Genomic DNA, 18,980 nt, shown 5'->3' with positions numbered 1-18,980 from the left:
CAAATTCTTCCAATTTCCCTCCAAGAAAAAAAAAGACATCCCACTTTTTTGTTACAACATATTTCATCTCTCACCTATTTAATTTCATTTATTATTAATAATTCCTTATCCTATATGATACACTTGAATGTATATTTTTAAATATTATATTTTTGAAAGTTTGTGACAATTCAAGTAATATTACGAAATCTATTTCAAAAAAAAATGATTATTTCGAAATCTTTTTCTCACTTTTTAAATTTTAAATATAAAAATTACTTGAAATTATTTTAAAAATAAATCTAACATTAGTTTTTTTATTACAAATTAAAAAATATAATACACAACAAAAATTGGAATCCTTTGTTTGTTCAACTCCAACAACAATGTTGATAATAAATATTGAAACTTTTAATTTAAACTATCATTATTTCCTAACCTATAATTTATGTCTTTAACATGTTTTTAAAAAATATATTTAAATTTTTTAAAAAATATATTGGAAGGAAATATTATATTAATTTTACATTTGAAATTTAACTTTCTTCATTATAATAATTGTTGAAAATCTAATTAATATTATTGGTTGTTGGTTTACTTAGATGAGAAAATGAATGTTTTCAAATCAAATAAATATTTTTTTTTCCAGCATCATGATTTTTTTGGTAAATTGGAAAATAAGCATCATGTTTTTATTAAGTTTGATTTATTCTTCCGAAATTTTAATCTATATTAAACATTTTATCCTTATAATTGTTATTAATGACTCTAATTAATAACTAAAGTCAATGGATATAATTAATTACCTTTTTTAAATTCAAAAATGAAAAAAAAAATCAATTTTTTAAAAATTTTGCTTTTTTTTTTGGCTAAAACTTCTACAAATCAAACAAATAATTTATATGTGAGACACACATCATTAATAAACATTTCATTACTAAACAAATTTCCAAGGTTTTTTCCATTAGCGGACCTTATTATCCTATTTGATCCAAAAAGCTAGAGCATATTCTGGAATTTTTTCTCCAAGAAATGGAATATTCCAAAAATCTATATATATATATGTGAAAATAAGGTTTATTCTATAAGATCTATGACACATGACACCTCCATATTCATCCATTTTCTCTCCAAGAAAAAAAATATTCATTCTACTTTTTTGTCACAACATACAATCATGACTCACCCTATTTAATATCATTTAATGTAATTCCAATTTTTATGTAACCTTTATTTAAAAGTTCAAAAATATTTTAAATCCTTTTTAATTGAATTATCACAACAATTAATGTTTTATTTTTTTAATATTTAATATTTAATTTCGATTTTTTATATAACCTTTACTTGGAATTATATTTGAAAACATTACAAATATGATAAGAAAAATTTAATTCGAAAATAAAAAATAATAATCACAAATCGGAAAAAATACTTCTTAATTTAATTTTCAACTTAATTATTATTTTAATTTTTCATCTGTTTCGAAAGTACAAATTTTCAATATTTAATATTGATTTTAATTTCAATTTTTTATGTAACCTTTACTAGGAATTTTATTTGAAAATATATCTAATATAATAAAAAAAATTGAATTCGAAAATAGAACAAAAATAATAAAAAAATCAGAAAATAAAATTAATTTAAATCCTTTTTAATTTAATTTTCAACGTAAATGTTATTTTAATTTTTCAATCTATATCTATATATATATGAAAAGAAGGTTTTCTTCTAGAAGACCTATGCCACATGTCTCCTCTTAAGTAATTCATTTTCCTTCCAAAACAAAAAAGAATATTTCCACTTTTTTTTGTCACATTAATTGCTAAGTTTAATATAGGTAAAATCTTTATTAAGAATAAAACATAAGTAATACTTATAAAAACTATCAAAGTAAGGATGTAATTCCAAATAATATTATTTTCTGCCCCTCCATATTTTCGAAAACATGATACAATACATGAACATCTCTAAACCTATTTCATTTCATCCATTATTAAAAATTCATAATTAGATTTAAACTTTTTGAAAATAATCAATCTGATTAAAAAAAATTAAATTTTTATTTCCCCTGAAATTATTTTTTAAGATAAATCAAATATTTTAAAAAAATATTACAAATTTGAAAATACGATTCATAAAAATAATTGCAATCCCTTTATTTTAATTAACAATATTCTAAATAGTTATAATAAATATTCGTAATTATTTCAAATAGAAATAAATATTGGATATTTTTATTTTTATTTTTCTAAAATTCATTTACTTGTTTTTCTTTAATATTATGGTTAAAATGATTTTAAAATATAAATTAATTTTTTTGAAATTCGAATTTCCTTTACTATAGTAATCGTTTAAAATCTAATTATTACTAGATTAGTTGTAAAATGAGTGTGATGAGCAAATAATTTTTTGAAAATAAAATAAATATATTTTTTAAAAATTTTTAGCATCATTTTTTTTTTCAAAAATTTTGCAATTGAATAAATATTCCTATTTTAGATACTACAATTTTGATTTCTTATAATTGAAATTAATGGCTCTAATTAATTCCTACAATTAATGAGTATAATTAATTGTCTTTTGAAATTCAATTTTTAAAAACCTTGATGCTCAAGAATTGATAATTTATTGGAACAATGAAATAATTTGTAAGAAATAACGAAAAAATTTAATTAAATTAGACAAGATTAATTAAAGAATTGAAATTTCAAAAATGAAATATTCCACATTTTCGAAATTAAATTGATATAATTTAATTAATGAATCCTTAGAACATTTAATACAAATAATTTTGTTGATATGTTTAATTTCTGATTAATTTTTCACTGACCAATAATGAATATTTTATTTTAGGAAAAAATTAAGCATAAATAAATCAAAATATTTCAGCATCATTTTGTGCATACCTCCTCGAAAACAAGGTAAGGACTTTCATTTTCCTCCATTTCCTATTCAACTTATACTTCTTCCTCCCATCTTTGGAATTTCTTATGAAAAAAACCCATCATGTTTTTCTCTCCGTTCGTCTGCTCCATGGTAAGTATTTTCAACTTTCTTCCATATTTTTCATACTCCTCTCTTTCCTCCCTTTCATTTTTCTGTTTCTCAATTCTTTATTCAATTTCATGTTAAGCAACTTTCACCTTCAATTTTTCTTTCATTTGAAACAATTATAGAGAAAAATAATTTATCAATCATGTGCTAGGTAATGCTTTAATTTAATCTTAATGCAAAAATAATTAATTTTGCTATACATGTGCATTGGTTAGAGAATTCATTTGCTCTTTTGAGACATTTCTCACATTATTTATTTAATCTATAACATTTTGATATAATTTAATTAATGAATCCTTAGAACATTTAATACAAATAATTTTGTTGATATGTTTAATTTCTGATTAATTTTTCATTGACCAATAATGAGTATTTTATTTTAGGAAAAAATTAAACATTAATAAATCAAAATATTTCAGCATCCTTTTGTGCATACCTCCTCGAAAACAAGGCAAGGACTTTCATTTTCCTCCATTTCCTATTCATCTTATACTTCTTCCTCCCATCTTTGAAATTTCTTATGAAAAAAACCCATCCTGTTTTTTTCTCCGTTCGTCTACTCCATGGTAAGTATTTTCAACTTTCTTCCATATTTTTCATACTCCTCTATTTCCTCCCTTTCATTTTTCTGTTTCTCAATTCTTTATTCAATTTCATGATAAGGAACTTTCACCTTCAATTTTTCTTTCATTTGAAACAACTATAGAGAAAAATAATTTATCAATCGTTTTGGTTTTATAATTTAATTACCCAATTTTTTTTTTTCAAATCCGATCCAATTTTTATCGGTTTGGATTGGATTGGATTTCAGTTTTTCAAAGAAAGTAAAAATCTTGAAATACATAACAAAATAGAAAATAAAATCATAAAGCAAGAAGCACTGTAAAAGTTACAGAGACAAGATATCATGCTTAACACTAACATCAATACTGTAAGAAATGAATTATGTACGCACTGATATGTTTCACTTTCGCTGAATGAAAAGAAGACATATGTCTCCTAACTTGGAAAATGTTAAACACATTACTGTAAAGGTTTGGGTATACATGGAATAAAATATTATAAGTATGGTTAAATGGGTAATTATGTATGTCAAAATTTAAATAAATAAATACTTTCGGTTTGGTTTGGATCGGTACGATTTAGAACATGGGAACTGAAAACCAATCCGATCCATTAGCGTAAATATTGGTTTTTGCTATTTTCGGTTTTTGGTTTTTTTGGATCGATTTGAGCGGTTTTAATTGGTTTGGTTCGGTTATGAACACCCCTATTTCATGATCTTATTATTTACTTATTCATCCATTTTTTATTCACCATCATATATTGTTTCACCCCTTTTTTAAATCATGAAGGGGAAAGACGAACATCCTTCAATTTATCTGCTTGGATTGATAAAATGAATTTTTCCTCCATCGTCCCTGGTAGGCGGTGGTTACCAAAGGTATGATCGAAGAGCCAAGGACAAAAAAGAGGAACGAGTTCAAACTTAAAAGTAATAGTCACATGAGAGTTTATTCAAAAATAAGAGAAGCCTCTGGATCTAAATAATTTTCGTAAATTATCTATTATTTTGCTTTATTTAATCTGGCGATTTTCTCCTATGATTTGATTTGAGTTTTATTAGAAGTGGGGTTTCATTTTGTTGTTACATGTTTTTTTTTTTTGTCCTTTGGCCACCGGTCACCACGGGGGAAAAGAGCCCCACGTGACTAATCTGGCTCGGGATACGGTAGTAATGTCCCTGACCACAAATGTATTATATTTTCCCTTAGAGGGGATCGAACCCGGACCAGAAGCCTAGGCGAAATCCCTTAAGGAAATGCACATTCACCAAACATTTTGAATCAAAATATATATATTATTATTAGTGTTATTGCTATTATAAATAGAAACATTGATATGAAAAATAATCAATCAAATATTAATAATTAAACATGTATAAAAAAAATTAAAATACTGATTTAATGCATATATAAAAATTTGAGTGAATTTAAGTCTTATAATTTAAAATATTTAATTTTTTTCATATTTAAATAATTAAAAAATTATAAGTAAAAAGTTGTGGTAGATTAATACATAATTATCACTATTAAGAACATATAGTTGAAACAATTGTTAAAATATATTTACTAAAAAGATACAAAACATAATATTACATGAAATTTAAATTGTAAATAACAAAAGTCACCCGTGCAGGGCACGGGTAATCCCGCTAGTAACAATAAACAAAAGTGAAAACAATAACAATAAACAAAAGTCTCTGAATGTGTACAATGTAAATTTGTCCATTATAAGAACTAACTTGATTGACATTTTAGTTGACTAAATCTGTTTATAAAAACTAATTAATTTGATCGACATTTTACACATTTAACATATTAATCATTCAGTTAATAGCTTTTCTTCCAATGGAGTAAAGTAGTAAACTATAAAAATGAAAACCAGTAAGTACTACTAAACATATTCATCATATGTGTCTAGCTTTTCCAGTGCCCCCTCTTTCAAATTTTTTTGTAAAGTTACACCACAACTTCTATTCTTTAGACAAAAGTTACACTACAACTTAAAAAGATTTTTGTATACGTTGAAAAACTACATTTCATCTCAAATGACGACTTCTACGGTTCCACCAGGGTTAAGCCTTGGTGGGGATTGGGAATTTATGCTTCAATAAATTACTCTTTGCAAACAAGTATGACAAAACTTGAGCATGGACCACTATGTAACACAATAAAGTGTAGCAACAAATATACTTATATACCAATTGATCTGTCAAGTGGAACATACAGTGTAACCACCAGAACGCCACATTAATTTTAGATTTTAGTTTACAGATAAGGTAGAAGGCACATAGTTGTATAGAATTTTCTTTATTAGTTGAATGATCACATAATGCTGCAAGTATACGGACACATTTATCTCTTAATCTTCATAATTAAAGAAACAAGTAGGGTCATTCTGGACTAATGCTTTGCCCTGCACATGACTAATGGGCAATGCCATTTTTTAGGAGAAAAATTAGACAGGTCTTGTCAGATTATTTAGAATGTGAATGTGGTCCATGCTCTTGGAATCTAAGTTCAAATGAAAAAAACTATGTTCCACGCAGTGATAATTATAATTAAAACATATTTTAAAACTATATTATAAAATCACTTATCTAGCTTCACCCAACAATTTAAACTTTTAAGGTAATCTCATCATGACATAACATTAGAGTCTATATAACCAACAACTGTTTGTATTTAATTTCCATTTAACTCAATGTGGTTTCACTCAACGTGACAAATTCACGTTAAATTCAATGTAGCAAATTCTAACTTCTTCGTTAATTTCTTGAGATATGTGAAATCATGTTAGCGTTTGGACCAACGTCAAACCAAACTTTTGGGATAGTTGTTTCATCACAACATTGACCCTGAAACAATTCCAACACTTTTAGTGCACGTTTGGACTTTGGATACAGCCGTAGATTTTTACGTTGAAAGGAGAATTGATTTTAGAAGAAGTTACTTCTAGCTTTCGTGATAGCATAATTAATTATGGAAAGCCTGTGAATTCAAACTTGCTAATTCATGTGAATGACGTTTGTCTTAGCTCAAGTATCCCTATACAGCATACTGGTACAGTTGCTCAAGTATATATAGCACATTGGTGACACCCTCCTTCAGCACAAAATTGTGAAGCCAAGATTTCAGAACACAAAACCATGGTGACAACAATCTCACCCTTGCCAATTTTACTCATCCTATTATCATTTTCATTGTCAGCTTCAGCTTTAATTCAAGAAAATTTTGTCCAATGTCTCAACTTGAACTCAGACAAAACATTCCCATTTCAAACAACAATTTTCACTCCCAAAGATGCTTCATTCTCCACCATCCTTGATTCCTCTGCACAGAACCTCAGGTGTTTGCTACCTTCATCTCCAAAACCTGAGTTTATATTCACACCCTCTCGCGATTCCCATGTCCAAGCAGCAGTAATCTGCTCCAAGAAGCTTGGCATTCATCTGAGAGTGCGAAGCGGCGGCCATGACTATGAGGGAGTCTCATATGTTTCTGAAATTGAGACCCCTTTCATAGTTGTTGATCTTGTCAAGCTTCGCGGCATCAATGTTGATATCAAATCCAACACTGCTTGGATTCAAGCTGGTGCCACCATTGGTGAAGTGTACTACAGAATATATGAGAAAAGCTCAGTTCTTGGGTTCCCTGCAGGGCTTTGCACAAGCCTTGGTGTTGGTGGACACATCACAGGAGGTGCATATGGAACCATGATGAGAAAGTATGGCCTTGGTGCTGATAATGTTCTAGATGCTCAAATTGTTGATGCCAATGGCAGAATTCTTGACAGGGAAGCCATGGGGGAAGAGCTTTTTTGGGCTATCAGAGGAGGTGGTGGTGGAAGCTTTGGTATCCTTCTTTGGTGGAAGATAAAGCTGGTCCCTGTGCCACCAACTGTAACAGTTTTTACTGTAACTAAGACCCTAGAGCAAGGTAGTGTTAACACCACATTTTTCATCCAAAACTTTAACGCATTGGTGTATAGTCGAATCCAAATTCCCTGCAGTTAAAATTTCTTAAAGTCATTGCGGTCATAATTTAATAGCCGTCGAATCAAGATCAGGTAACTGGAACTTAAAATGACAATCATTCACAAAAAAAAAAAGTCTGATCAAGATCGAATAGCTATAAAACCATGACTACACCAACTTTAGGGATTTTTGAAAATCCAAATGTCCAAATCAGTGTGTGGTGCTTTTACTTATATATTGCTTTAACTTCTTTTTTTTCCATTCAATGTGAGATTTCTTATTTTTAGTTTTTTACTCACTTGAATTCAACAGGTGCAACCAAGCTTCTATATAGATGGCAGGAAGTGGCTCCCTATATTGATGAGAATCTCTTTGTGAGAGTGATCATTCAACCAGCTAGTGGTGGAAACAAAACTCAGAGAACTATCACAACTTCTTACAATGCTGTCTTCCTTGGCGAGGCCAGAACACTCCTCCAAGTCATGAAGACAAGCTTTCCTGAACTGGGTTTAACAAGGAAGGATTGCATTGAAACTAGCTGGATCAAATCAGTGCTCTATATTGCAGGCTATCCAAGTAACACACCTACTGAAGTTCTTCTCAAAGGAAAACCAACATTCAAAAACTTCTTCAAAGCCAAATCAGATTTTGTGACAGAACCCATACCAGAAAGTGGTCTTGAAGGATTGTGGCAAAGATTGCTGGTGGAAGATATCCCCTTGATGATTTGGAATCCATATGGTGGGAAAATGAGCGAGTTTTCAGAATCTGATAGTCCATTTCCTCATAGAAATGGAACACTGTTCAAGATCCAGTACCTATCTATATGGCAAGAGGGAGACAAGAATGCTGCAAATCATATAGATTGGATTAGGAAGCTATACAACTACATGACTCCTTATGTGTCTAGCTTCCCAAGGGGAGCATATGTGAATTACAGGGATCTTGATTTGGGAATCAACTCCAAGAACAGCACAAGCTACATACAAGCAAGTGCTTGGGGTTATAGGTATTACAAGGATAACTTCAACAGGTTGGTGAAGATTAAGACCAGAGTGGATCCTGAAAATGTTTTCAGGCATGAGCAGAGCATTCCACCACTTCCAATCTAAATGTAAAAGACAACAAAAAGGTGAATAAGGAACTGTGCTGCTAGAATCATTAGACCTAGTATCTATAAATTTGTGAAAGGGATGATTAGCTAGCTTAGAGCTATAAGGATGGTCTTTTTAATGTTGTAAGATACTGATTGAGGGCCTAATTGGTTGCTGTGTTTGTGATTTGTGTGTGTGAATTAAGTGCCTAATTGTTTGCAAATGTAGTTTCTCAAGCAAAAACTGTAATAGAACTAGTGGTCTTTCTGTAAGGATATGATTCTAAAGTAAAGTGTCTCACATGAAAATTCATGGAGTTTAGCAGCCTATTTCTGCTTACATCCCTGTTAAAAAAATCGTGCTAAACTTGCTTTTTATGAATTTTGTGTGTTATAGCAAAATGAAATGAGTTCCAAGTTACAGCAAACCTTGTATTTTGGGTGTTTCCCCCTTTTTCATATGAATATTCTCTTGAAAAAATTATAACATATATTCTCACAAGTCACAACAAGGGAAGTTGGGGGCATTGGCAAGAGGCATAAGCTAAACATGTGTGGAAAATATTTTTTTGCACATACAACATATACACATTAACTGCGATTTTTAATCGCCGCTAAGTATTGCAGCAGTTAAAAACCGTCACTAATATGTGTCTGTTGTGTGCCCACTAAAACATATATACATTAGCTGCGATTTTTAATCGCCGCTAAGTATTACAGCAGTTAAAAACCGTCAATAATGTGTGTCCGTTGTATGTTCACTAAAAATTGTATTACTCAACATGATTGGATTGCTTTGCATCTAACTCCCCCTTAATTGCAGCCTGCTAAAATGAGTTAGGTTTCCCACTTATTTATTTATTTTATTATTTCAATGTTTTTTTTAAGTATTGTTCGGCTCGAGCCAAAAAAGTATTATTATTGGGCTTTGAAGTACGTTGTAGCTTACAGGCTTAGTCACTATCCCTAATCCAGCCCAATTTTTTCCATAACATCTGCTAGATTATTTATTTTATTTTTTTGAAAAGCATTTGCTAGATTATTTGTTGGGAATTCAAGTGTGAGTAATAAGAAAATAATAATAATAAATAAATAAGTCTCGTATTGAAAAAAGAGGAGACTAATAAATAGTTTATAAGTAAAAAGACTCGTACACCCATTGCCTGGGTTTTGGGTGAAAGATTTGTTGTTTTTCATTAATTTGGTAAACTTCTCATAAAATGTGGTTAAAAAAAATATACTCATGATCATACCTACTCTTAGGTATACCCCTCACACCAATAACATATCTATGGTGTGAATCTTTTGCTTCACACTTCCTTGCTCTACTACTTTTCAAATAAAATGATATTAATCTCCTACTTGCTTAGTCATGGAATAAAAGGCTGAATTTACAATACACAATATTCTTTTTTTGCATGTTAAGGTAGCTGCCTTACCCCATCCCCACGAAAAAAAACTTCTGAGATAATAAATGGAGCTATCCCCGTGGGATTCTCTTAATCAGTTGAAAATGTCTATCTCTATTTATTGTGGGTGTTTTTGTGAATACTGAACACTCAATAGGTCCAATACCCATCATTATCCCTAATCCAGCCCAATTTATTTATATTTATACTCAAGAGGTGATGTCTAAGGATAGGGTGTCACACATTGATTAATACTTGGAGTGGTTTTACTGGTAATGTTTGATTCCAGTAATGTTTGCCACATTGCAGCTTCTTCTTTCAGAGCTTGTTTGGCTAATTATATGGTTGTTTGAGGGAGAACATCATATCTATCTTTTGTCTTTATTAAAAGAATTAAATTTAATAAATCCATTCTAATATTTGATCTATCATAATATTTGCACAAGTTGAATGACCATGATTACATAGAAAGGATTCAAAAATAAAATGAATAGCATCTTCTCCTTTTGTCAAACTATTCTATCCAAACTCCACCAGAGCATTCATACAGACGCTGCTTTACACATGGTAGTGGGAAGTGGACCAAAAACACCACACACACATGGTAGTGGGTAGAAATTTTGTGCATATAGGAAATAGAACACCTTCACTTGAAGCACAAGTCAACTCTAAACCATGTGAAAAACCGGTTCACCCAACCATGTTTTTCCTACTAACATTTAATACACGTGTGCTAAAATTAATTTACAGAGAAACTATTTTAACTTCTGAACAAATTTTTTTTCTTGGTCCATATTAGACAAAGTCTCACTTCATGTTCATATAATAACCTTTGGTGTGAATTGTATCCAATAATACTGAATACTGCACTTCCAATAAAGAAAAACTGAATACTGAATTTCCACATTTCATAACTTCAACTACACCACTGTCAGTGGACCAAATAAAACCATTACATACCCATTCATAAGTTTAATTATGTGACGTTTGCCTTAGCTCAAGTACACGTAAATTACGAGCATTTGGAAGTAGCAACTAGTGTATATATAGACAAACAAACCAGATAAACCTTACAACACAAGAGACCAGACAGCTAAAGCTAAAAAATCATGCACTCTCTGAGGTCCCTTCTAGCATGTCTTTTGGTTCTGTCATCAATTTCACTCACAACTTCAGTTTCAATTGAAGAAACTTTCAACCATTGTCTAACACTCCATTCTAATTCCCCAAACCAATTTCCCTCAGCAATCTATACTAATAAAAATGGCTCATACTCTTCCATCCTTGAGTCCACTGCCCAAAATCTAAGGTACTTGTTGCCTTCAGTGCCAAAACCAGATTTCATATTCACCCCATTCCATGACTCTCAAGTCCAATCAGCTGTAATATGTGCAAGAAAGCTTGGAATTCACATGAGAGTTCGAAGCGGTGGCCATGACTATGAAGGGCTCTCTTTTACTTCCCTGATTGAGAAGCCATTCATGATCCTAGACCTGGTCAAGCTCCGCGGAATCAACGTTGACATTGCACACAACAGTGCTTGGATCCAAGCTGGTGCAACAGTTGGTGAAGTCTATTACAGAATTTCAGAGAAAAGTGCAATCCATGGCTTCCCTGCAGGGCTTTGCACAACATTGGGAATTGGTGGACACATCACAGGAGGTGCATATGGTTCCATGATGAGAAAGTTTGGCCTTGGTGCTGACAATGTTCTAGATGCTAAAATTGTTGATGCTAATGGCAGGATTCTAGACAGAAAAGCCATGGGGGAGGATCTATTTTGGGCTATAAGAGGAGGTGGAGGTGGAAGCTTTGGTGTTATTCTCTGGTGGAAGATCAAGCTAGTTCCTGTGCCAAAAACTGTGACAGTTTTCACAGTAACTAAAAGCTTAGAACAAGGAGCAAACAAGCTTCTCTATAGATGGCAGCAGGTAGCACCAAATATTGATGAGAATCTCTTCATTAGGGTATTCATTCAAACAGGTAATGGGAGTGTTCCAGGTCAGAGAACTGTGACCACTTCTTACAATGCCCTTTTTCTTGGTGGTGCTGTAAACCTTCTCAAAATCATGAAACAAAGCTTTCCTGAATTGGGTTTGACAAGAAAAGATTGTTTGGAAACTAGTTGGATCAAATCTGTGCTTTATATAGCTGGCTATCCAAATCAAACACCCCCAGAAGTTCTGCTCCAAGCAAAACCAACATCCAAGGCTTATTTTAAAGCAAAGTCAGATTTTGTGAGGCAAGTTATCCCAGAAAATTCCCTCAACACACTATGGAAAGTTTTTCTGCAGGAGGATGGACCTTTGATGATTTGGAACCCCTATGGAGGAATGATGAGTAAGATTGCAGAATCTGCAATCCCTTTTCCTCACAGAAAGGGAACTCTTTACAAGATTCAGTATGTGACTGGTTGGATTGATGGAGAGAAGAACATGGCAAAGCATATGAAATGGATCAGGAAATTTTACTCCTATACTGCTCCTTATGTTTCAAAGTATCCAAGGGAAGCTTATGTGAATTATAGAGATTTGGATATTGGGATGAACCAGAAGAATGGAACAAGCTTTTCACAGGCTTCCTCTTTGGGTTCTAAGTATTTCAAGGGTAACTTCAACAGGTTGGTAATGGTGAAAAGTAGAGTTGATCCATCCAATTTCTTTAGGCATGAGCAGAGTATCCCTGTTTTGCCAATTGGTAAGAAATGGTAGAGGGAGGAAGAGAAGAAGATCAAAGAGGTGTGGCTGGCTAGATTGCTAGATCAATTATCAGTATCACAAGTATGGTTAAATCTGTATACTAGTTGAAGTATTAGCTGAAGAATAATTATCCTGATACATGTATTTCTATTCCGTATTAGCTATTTTATAGCATGTTTGAATCAATTTCACTTTTATAAAGACCGATTCTAAAATTCAGAAGTTGTTCACATAATCTTTTCCTCAGAATTAATTCTAACTTCAGAATCAATGACCGAAGAGTTTTCAAACGTGCACTTTGATCTCATGCCATTAGTTTCACATGTATGTATTTGTGATAGCTTGATACTGCTCTAGGAAAAGCATGAGATCCTTATGTTTGGTAATGAACTGACTTTTGAATTCAGAATTTCAGATGTCTTTTACTTTGCTAAAGCCTAGAGGTTATTCCAAATAAATGTCAACAATCAACATGAATGGCTCTTTAGTCTTTACTTAGTGAACTTTAAACCAATATTTTGTTGAATTGGACTTAGGGGAGGAGCTGTTAGGTGAGTCTGACTTTCTGAGTGAGACTTTCTCAATCATTTCAGAAAGGGTATCTCTACAAATAGTATTTGAAGTTTTGAACGCAGGAAAAAAAGGATCCTCGTTGGTTGTTACATAAAACAATGAGTCAAACCACTCTTCTTCCATTATATTTACAGGTGTTCACGTTTTCAAGTCAAACCACTCTTTGAAAATTAATTTTAGGTGAATGCAATAGAAATACAAACACAGCATGTGTTCAGCATTGACATTTATACCGCATTTTTTTGTTTTCTATTTTTTTTCTGGTGTTTTTGATTCATTCAAACTTTTTCATCTTATTTTCATACTCACTTTCTTTTTGCATGCAAAAATAACAGTTTTTTACGCTCATAAATACATTTTCTAGTTGTTTAAGACCGTCAAAGTGGGGGAAAAACAGTTACCCACCCATTTCTTCTTAATTTGAGGAGACTCAAAAAGATGATGGGCTGACTCCTCAAGTCTCCCTTTTTTACTCTCCCTCCCTTTACCAAAGAAGTGTGTCTTCTTTTCTTTATCTCTCAACCCTCTTTTACTCTTCTGAATCTTTCTCACACCAAACAAAGTGTAATGGGTCATGCATGCTTATTTGATGGTGATATGCAACTTAGGGAATAGTATGGCACTAATTTGAATTGACTTCTTTAACACTATGATAGTCTATTTAATTATTATCAACCGCAAGTCACTCAATCATTACCATGAATAGTTCACTTCATATAGACACAAATCATTTGTGTTTGGCTTGAAGTCACTAAAACACAAAAAGAAAACTGTCAATTATGTGGACATTTTTGTTTGAACTGTAAAATGTTGAAGCTGGTTTGGCAAATGAGAATTCCTTATGATCTCTAACTTTTACTGGTATCAAAAAAATGTAGAGTATTATCCAAGTATAGGATAAGGAATACCATTTTAGAATTTATATCTACCCAAAAATGAGTTTAGAGTATGATTGTTCAATCATTTATAAGAACTATTTTATTTTCTTTCTAATTAATGTGAAACCTCATTGATTATGGATTTGTTAAGGTTAAAATATATTTAACAAAACATGCATCCCACATTTGCACTGTCCTATCCCTATGACTGGACAATATGAAATATTTGTCTATACTTTTAGTTTTTTAATAGATGAGAGAATAAGAAAAAGTGAAAAACAACACAAAGTGTAACAGAAGATTGACGTCCCCATAACATCTGCTAGCAAAAGAAGGGACATCGGATAAGGGGGCTCAACCAAAAGAAATAATCATTCTGCATTATTTGTCCCCATTTTCATGTCTTTTCCTTTCTTCTCTGTAGTTATCATCTGTGTGAGTGAAGTCCCTATGAATGTTTGGTGGTATTTTTATGAGCAATTTTGAGCCCATCAGGGGTGATTGCAAATATTTGGGTTTAGTTTGAAATGCAAATTTTTATACAAAAGGTGTGGAGTTTAAATGATTTTTCACTCCATTTTAAAATGATTTTAGTTTAGTCTTCAAAACCAGAAAAATGTTTTTCTATTATAGTTTAGTTTTAAAAATGTGTCATACTTCCACCCCACCATTTTCCTTCATACCTGCCAATGCCATCACCACAAAATGAAGTCTTTCATCCCACCACCGCTTCCTAACACCCTCAACCACCATTGCCATCTAGTACCCACCACCACCGCTCAACTCCACCACCGGCATTGTCTGACGCCCTCATCAACCATCACCTTCATTGTCTAGCACCCTCCACATAGCACTGTTGCAACTACCTAACACCCGACTATGATGGTTGGCACTCTTTGCCACTGCCACCGTGCATCTTCTACTACTGTCACCCTGCATCCTCCGCCATATCCACAGCTCAAAACCACCACCGCCATTACAAATTGTTAATCTTCATCGCCATTGCTATTGCCTGGTACCCTTTATCACCTTTGTCACCACCCCTAGACCTTGGTCAATGATATAGTATGGACAGGTTCTGAGTAGGATAAACAACCACCACTGTCGACAAGTTTCCTTGCACATCTGAACTTTGACTACTCAAACTTCCGGCCATTTGCAGTAGCAGAACATGATGGCTGGGCTCTGATTAGGGCTCTGTTACCACTTACCATCTTAGAAAAGCTAACAAAATGAAAACAGATTGACAGAACAATTTGTACATCGCATTCATTTTCCTCGTGCTATTGATTGATACAACAAAAGGTAACATATATAAGAAAGTTACTCTGAAGTACAATACATATGCAACTCTAACTGGCCAACAGAAATTAAGCTAGCTAAAACTAACAACTACCTGATCTACCAGACTAACTAAGCTAACAGAAACCAACTAACAGTATCCAATAATAATCTGCTTAAGCTTAGCAAGTTTTATTTTAGTTAAAGAATGAAGAATCAGCAGCAACTGAAGTTCCCTCCCCCTCAAAAAATAATTGCCTAGATGATGGGTACTGTGTAGCAATGTGCAAAACCGTCAATAGCATTATCTCATTGCCTATCATGAAATTACAGTAACTGAATTTCTTGATTTCTTTGGAAGTAGAGGTTAACCAACACCAAGCACCAAGGGCTCATGTAGAGCGAAGTTATAGGAGAAAGGATTGTGCCCAAATAGGAGAGTTTTATACTATGAATTTGATACATGTTACAATTTTACAGGATGTTTAACACAAGGTGGCATATTAACCCTCAAACATCAATTAAGGAGAAAGAAAAATTAGACAATAAAAAGCATGAACTCTTGACTTTTTTTGTCTGAACTCCTGAATCTGCTATGATCTTAACCAATGAACAAATGCAGCATTGTCTGTTACTTATCTACTTTTGGCATCCGCCTTTAATGGAGGAGGAACCGTTCCAAAAACCTTATCCCATAGTGGTGAAGTGATACCGAAGCCATAGCTCTGGAGCCGATAGTGATGATTCAAGTGGTACTTCTGCAAAATAACAAAGAAACAGTTATTTGTCTTTTTCTTATTTGCAAGATTAAGATAATTGCTAATGCATCATGCAGAAATGTGCAACAAAACAAAAATATAAAGGACTTAAGCACCATCACATTCTACATAGGAGCTGTTTGTCTTCTCTAAAGAAGACACTCTTGTTCCTAAAGGAAATGAGAGGATTGAAATCTCTTAAAAGAGTTGAGAGAAGAATGATATCGTGTTTAGTGATCCAAGTTTCAGATACTCAAAAGTAAAAATATAAAGAAAAAGAATGCATCAGCATTAACTAACTATGAATTCGAAGTCCTTCAATCAGTAATCAAATTAAATATTGGTATCAACTAATATATGTGGTTGTGGTGGTAGGTTATACAACTTTTATTAATTAAGATTAAGATGATTTTGCAAACACATTGGAGCAAGGAATTGTGATTTAAATATCATCCACAGTCAAATGAGCAGAAGTGCTTTTACCTTAAGACTTCGAGGCACTTCAGTCTTTGGTTGACCATGGTGCAAGTAGTAATGGGTGCAATCATACATCACATAGCCCAAAAGAATACCTCCAAACACAGCAGGAGCAGTTGAAGGGGTTGATGCAAGCTTCACAATGTTCCAGATCTGGAAAAAGCAGACAAAAATACAAACATTAATTCATGGAGCTTCTTATCATAAGTTATACCTGAAAACTACTGGTATACTGCAATAAAGTATCCCTAGATTTCAACAATATCACCATAGATATCTAGCAGATTGATCAATCATTTCATAAAATAAAATTTCTTGCATAAAATGGTGAAAAGTAGATACCGGCACAGCTAATATAACGGCAGCAGCTGGGGGGAAAACAAGTCTTAAGCTATCCATGGGGTGTTTATGGTGGCAGCCATGCATAAGATAATGCAAGGTATTTCCCCTGATGCAACAACATCAAACCAACAAAAAGGAAGAGTTTTCAGCATCACAAAAACCAATGTAGGTACAATTAATCAAATAAAAGTGTAAGATAGATGTATCTAACCAATAGCTCTTGGTTTTAACATGGAAAAGAAAACGGTGCAACAAGTATTCCGCCAATGTCCAAAGGAAAATGCCAAGAAACACCAGAGGAGCCACATGAGAACAAGGGAGGCCAGCTTTCACAGAGCCAGAAATGAACCAAGATGCAACCGGCACCCAAATAATTGGAATCACCCACCAAGCAGTCTGCGTAAATAACTGATCCAAACACCAAAACAACTCAAGAATTAATTAAATGTGAAAATTTTGAAATTTCTTATAAATGAATATACATTGATTATGCCTATACATTTGTTATGCACTTATGCCTATACATTTGTTATGTGAATCTGATTAAACTCTTAAATGGCCTAATGGGAATCACCCACCAAGCAGTGCACATGAATAGCTGATCCAAACACCAATACAACTCTAAAATTTCATAAATTCAACATGAAAACTTGAAAAATTGAAGGAACTCTTAAATGGGTACCTCCAAAACACCGCTTTGGAAGAAACGAGGACCTTCCTTGCTTATGATAGGTTCGTGAACCCACTCATCATAGGCTTCTCCAAGATGCCCAACCTGTGAAAAATTGAAACTTATTTTGAGAAACAAGTAATGGGAAAGATGGGCATGGTTGAAACAAGACATGCTCCACTTTACCTGGAAAACAAGGGGCTTGTTCAAATCAACAACAAAATTCTGCACAACCATCTTGCAACCACTGAACAATTCAACAATTTCAACAAAGAAAGGATCAAAATCTGTTAACAATGAGGATCAGATCTGGAAATTGCAATAATGAGAGAATGAAAAGGGAGTGAAATGAAACGAACCGGGAAGAATGAGGTGAGATTCAAAGCGGTGGTGGTTGTGGTGGTGGTGGTGGTGGTGCTCCCTCTTGGGCGCGTTAGAGAGGGAGTCTTGAGTTGTGAATCTGAATCTGAAGCTGGAAATGGTGGTGATGTGATTTATGTATTGGCGCATTGCACGTGAACAGGTTGGCTCAGAATAGAAAGCAATTCAAAAACAGACACCACACAGTGATTTTTCCACCCTTGGTTTTTCATGACCTGGCGTCCAAGTGTCAAACGTTGTTGTTTTCCTCATGGATTGGATCATTGGATTGGATGGATGCTTTTGTTGTTACAGGTTACTTCCCATGTTTTTCAATATTTATTGTTTGATCCCTATAATTGTTGCTATTAAGTCCACTTTTGTTGTTTTCATCCTTGGTACTTGACTTGAAAATTGAACTGCATTTGCTGGTTGTGAGTTGTCTCAAGTCATCAACATCATCTCACTTTTCTAAATTGTCTCATTTTCTGTCTTATTAATGAGGTTTAATCATGAAATGTTATATTCATTGGTCGGAACATAAAATGAGACATCATTTTGAAACGGAGGATTTCAATCATGTCCGAACATGGAGATCAAAGGATTGGAGTAAGTGGAACCATCATTAATCGAAAGGATCGAGATGCAATTTGATATATTTAAACTAAGTTTCTTTTTTCATCCCACATGTATCTCTCTCTTTTTTCTCTTAATGTCATTAATCATATATTTTTTAGGGAATTGTTATTCAGACCCCCCATAACTATTCAGACCCCCAAAAATATGGGAAATGTCAAAAAATACCCTTAATGAAAAGAGAAAATTTGAAAAATACACCTCCCTCCATCCTCACCTTCTTCCTAATGC

General features: G+C 32.8%; 2 protein-coding genes and 1 pseudogene across 3 annotated transcripts; 2 read left to right on the top strand and 1 right to left on the bottom strand.

Annotated features, from left to right (window-relative positions):
* Positions 1–6,692: 6,692 nt before the first annotated feature.
* LOC130712012 (berberine bridge enzyme-like 13) lies at positions 6,693–8,994 on the top strand (annotated as a pseudogene). Its single transcript, XR_009010845.1, has 2 exons — positions 6,693–7,535; positions 7,886–8,994. The product of XR_009010845.1 is annotated as a berberine bridge enzyme-like 13 (transcript).
* Positions 8,995–11,093: 2,099 nt separating this feature from the next.
* On the top strand, positions 11,094–12,996 carry LOC130714154 (berberine bridge enzyme-like 26). Its single transcript, XM_057564050.1, has one exon. It carries the CDS (start codon positions 11,185–11,187, stop codon positions 12,784–12,786), a length of 1,602 nt encoding a protein of 533 aa, XP_057420033.1. The 5' UTR covers positions 11,094–11,184; the 3' UTR covers positions 12,787–12,996.
* A 2,932-nt stretch (positions 12,997–15,928) lies between these two features.
* LOC130714768 (dihydroceramide fatty acyl 2-hydroxylase FAH1-like) lies at positions 15,929–18,371 on the bottom strand. The gene is made up of 7 exons (XM_057564714.1): positions 18,113–18,371; positions 17,940–18,000; positions 17,766–17,858; positions 17,295–17,491; positions 17,084–17,189; positions 16,748–16,894; positions 15,929–16,264 (listed from the first exon to the last, which is right to left on the bottom strand). Exons 2-7 carry the CDS (start codon positions 17,988–17,990, stop codon positions 16,142–16,144), a joined length of 717 nt encoding a protein of 238 aa, XP_057420697.1. The 5' UTR covers positions 17,991–18,000; positions 18,113–18,371; the 3' UTR covers positions 15,929–16,141.
* Positions 18,372–18,980: the final 609 nt, after the last annotated feature.

Source organism: Lotus japonicus, chromosome 4 (genome assembly GCF_012489685.1).
Source record: "Lotus japonicus ecotype B-129 chromosome 4, LjGifu_v1.2".
In the NCBI taxonomy this organism is placed as follows: Eukaryota; Viridiplantae; Streptophyta; class Magnoliopsida; order Fabales; family Fabaceae; genus Lotus; species Lotus japonicus.
The sequence above is the reverse complement of the archived record's forward strand: the minus strand, read 5'-3'. Positions and strand labels throughout refer to the sequence as shown.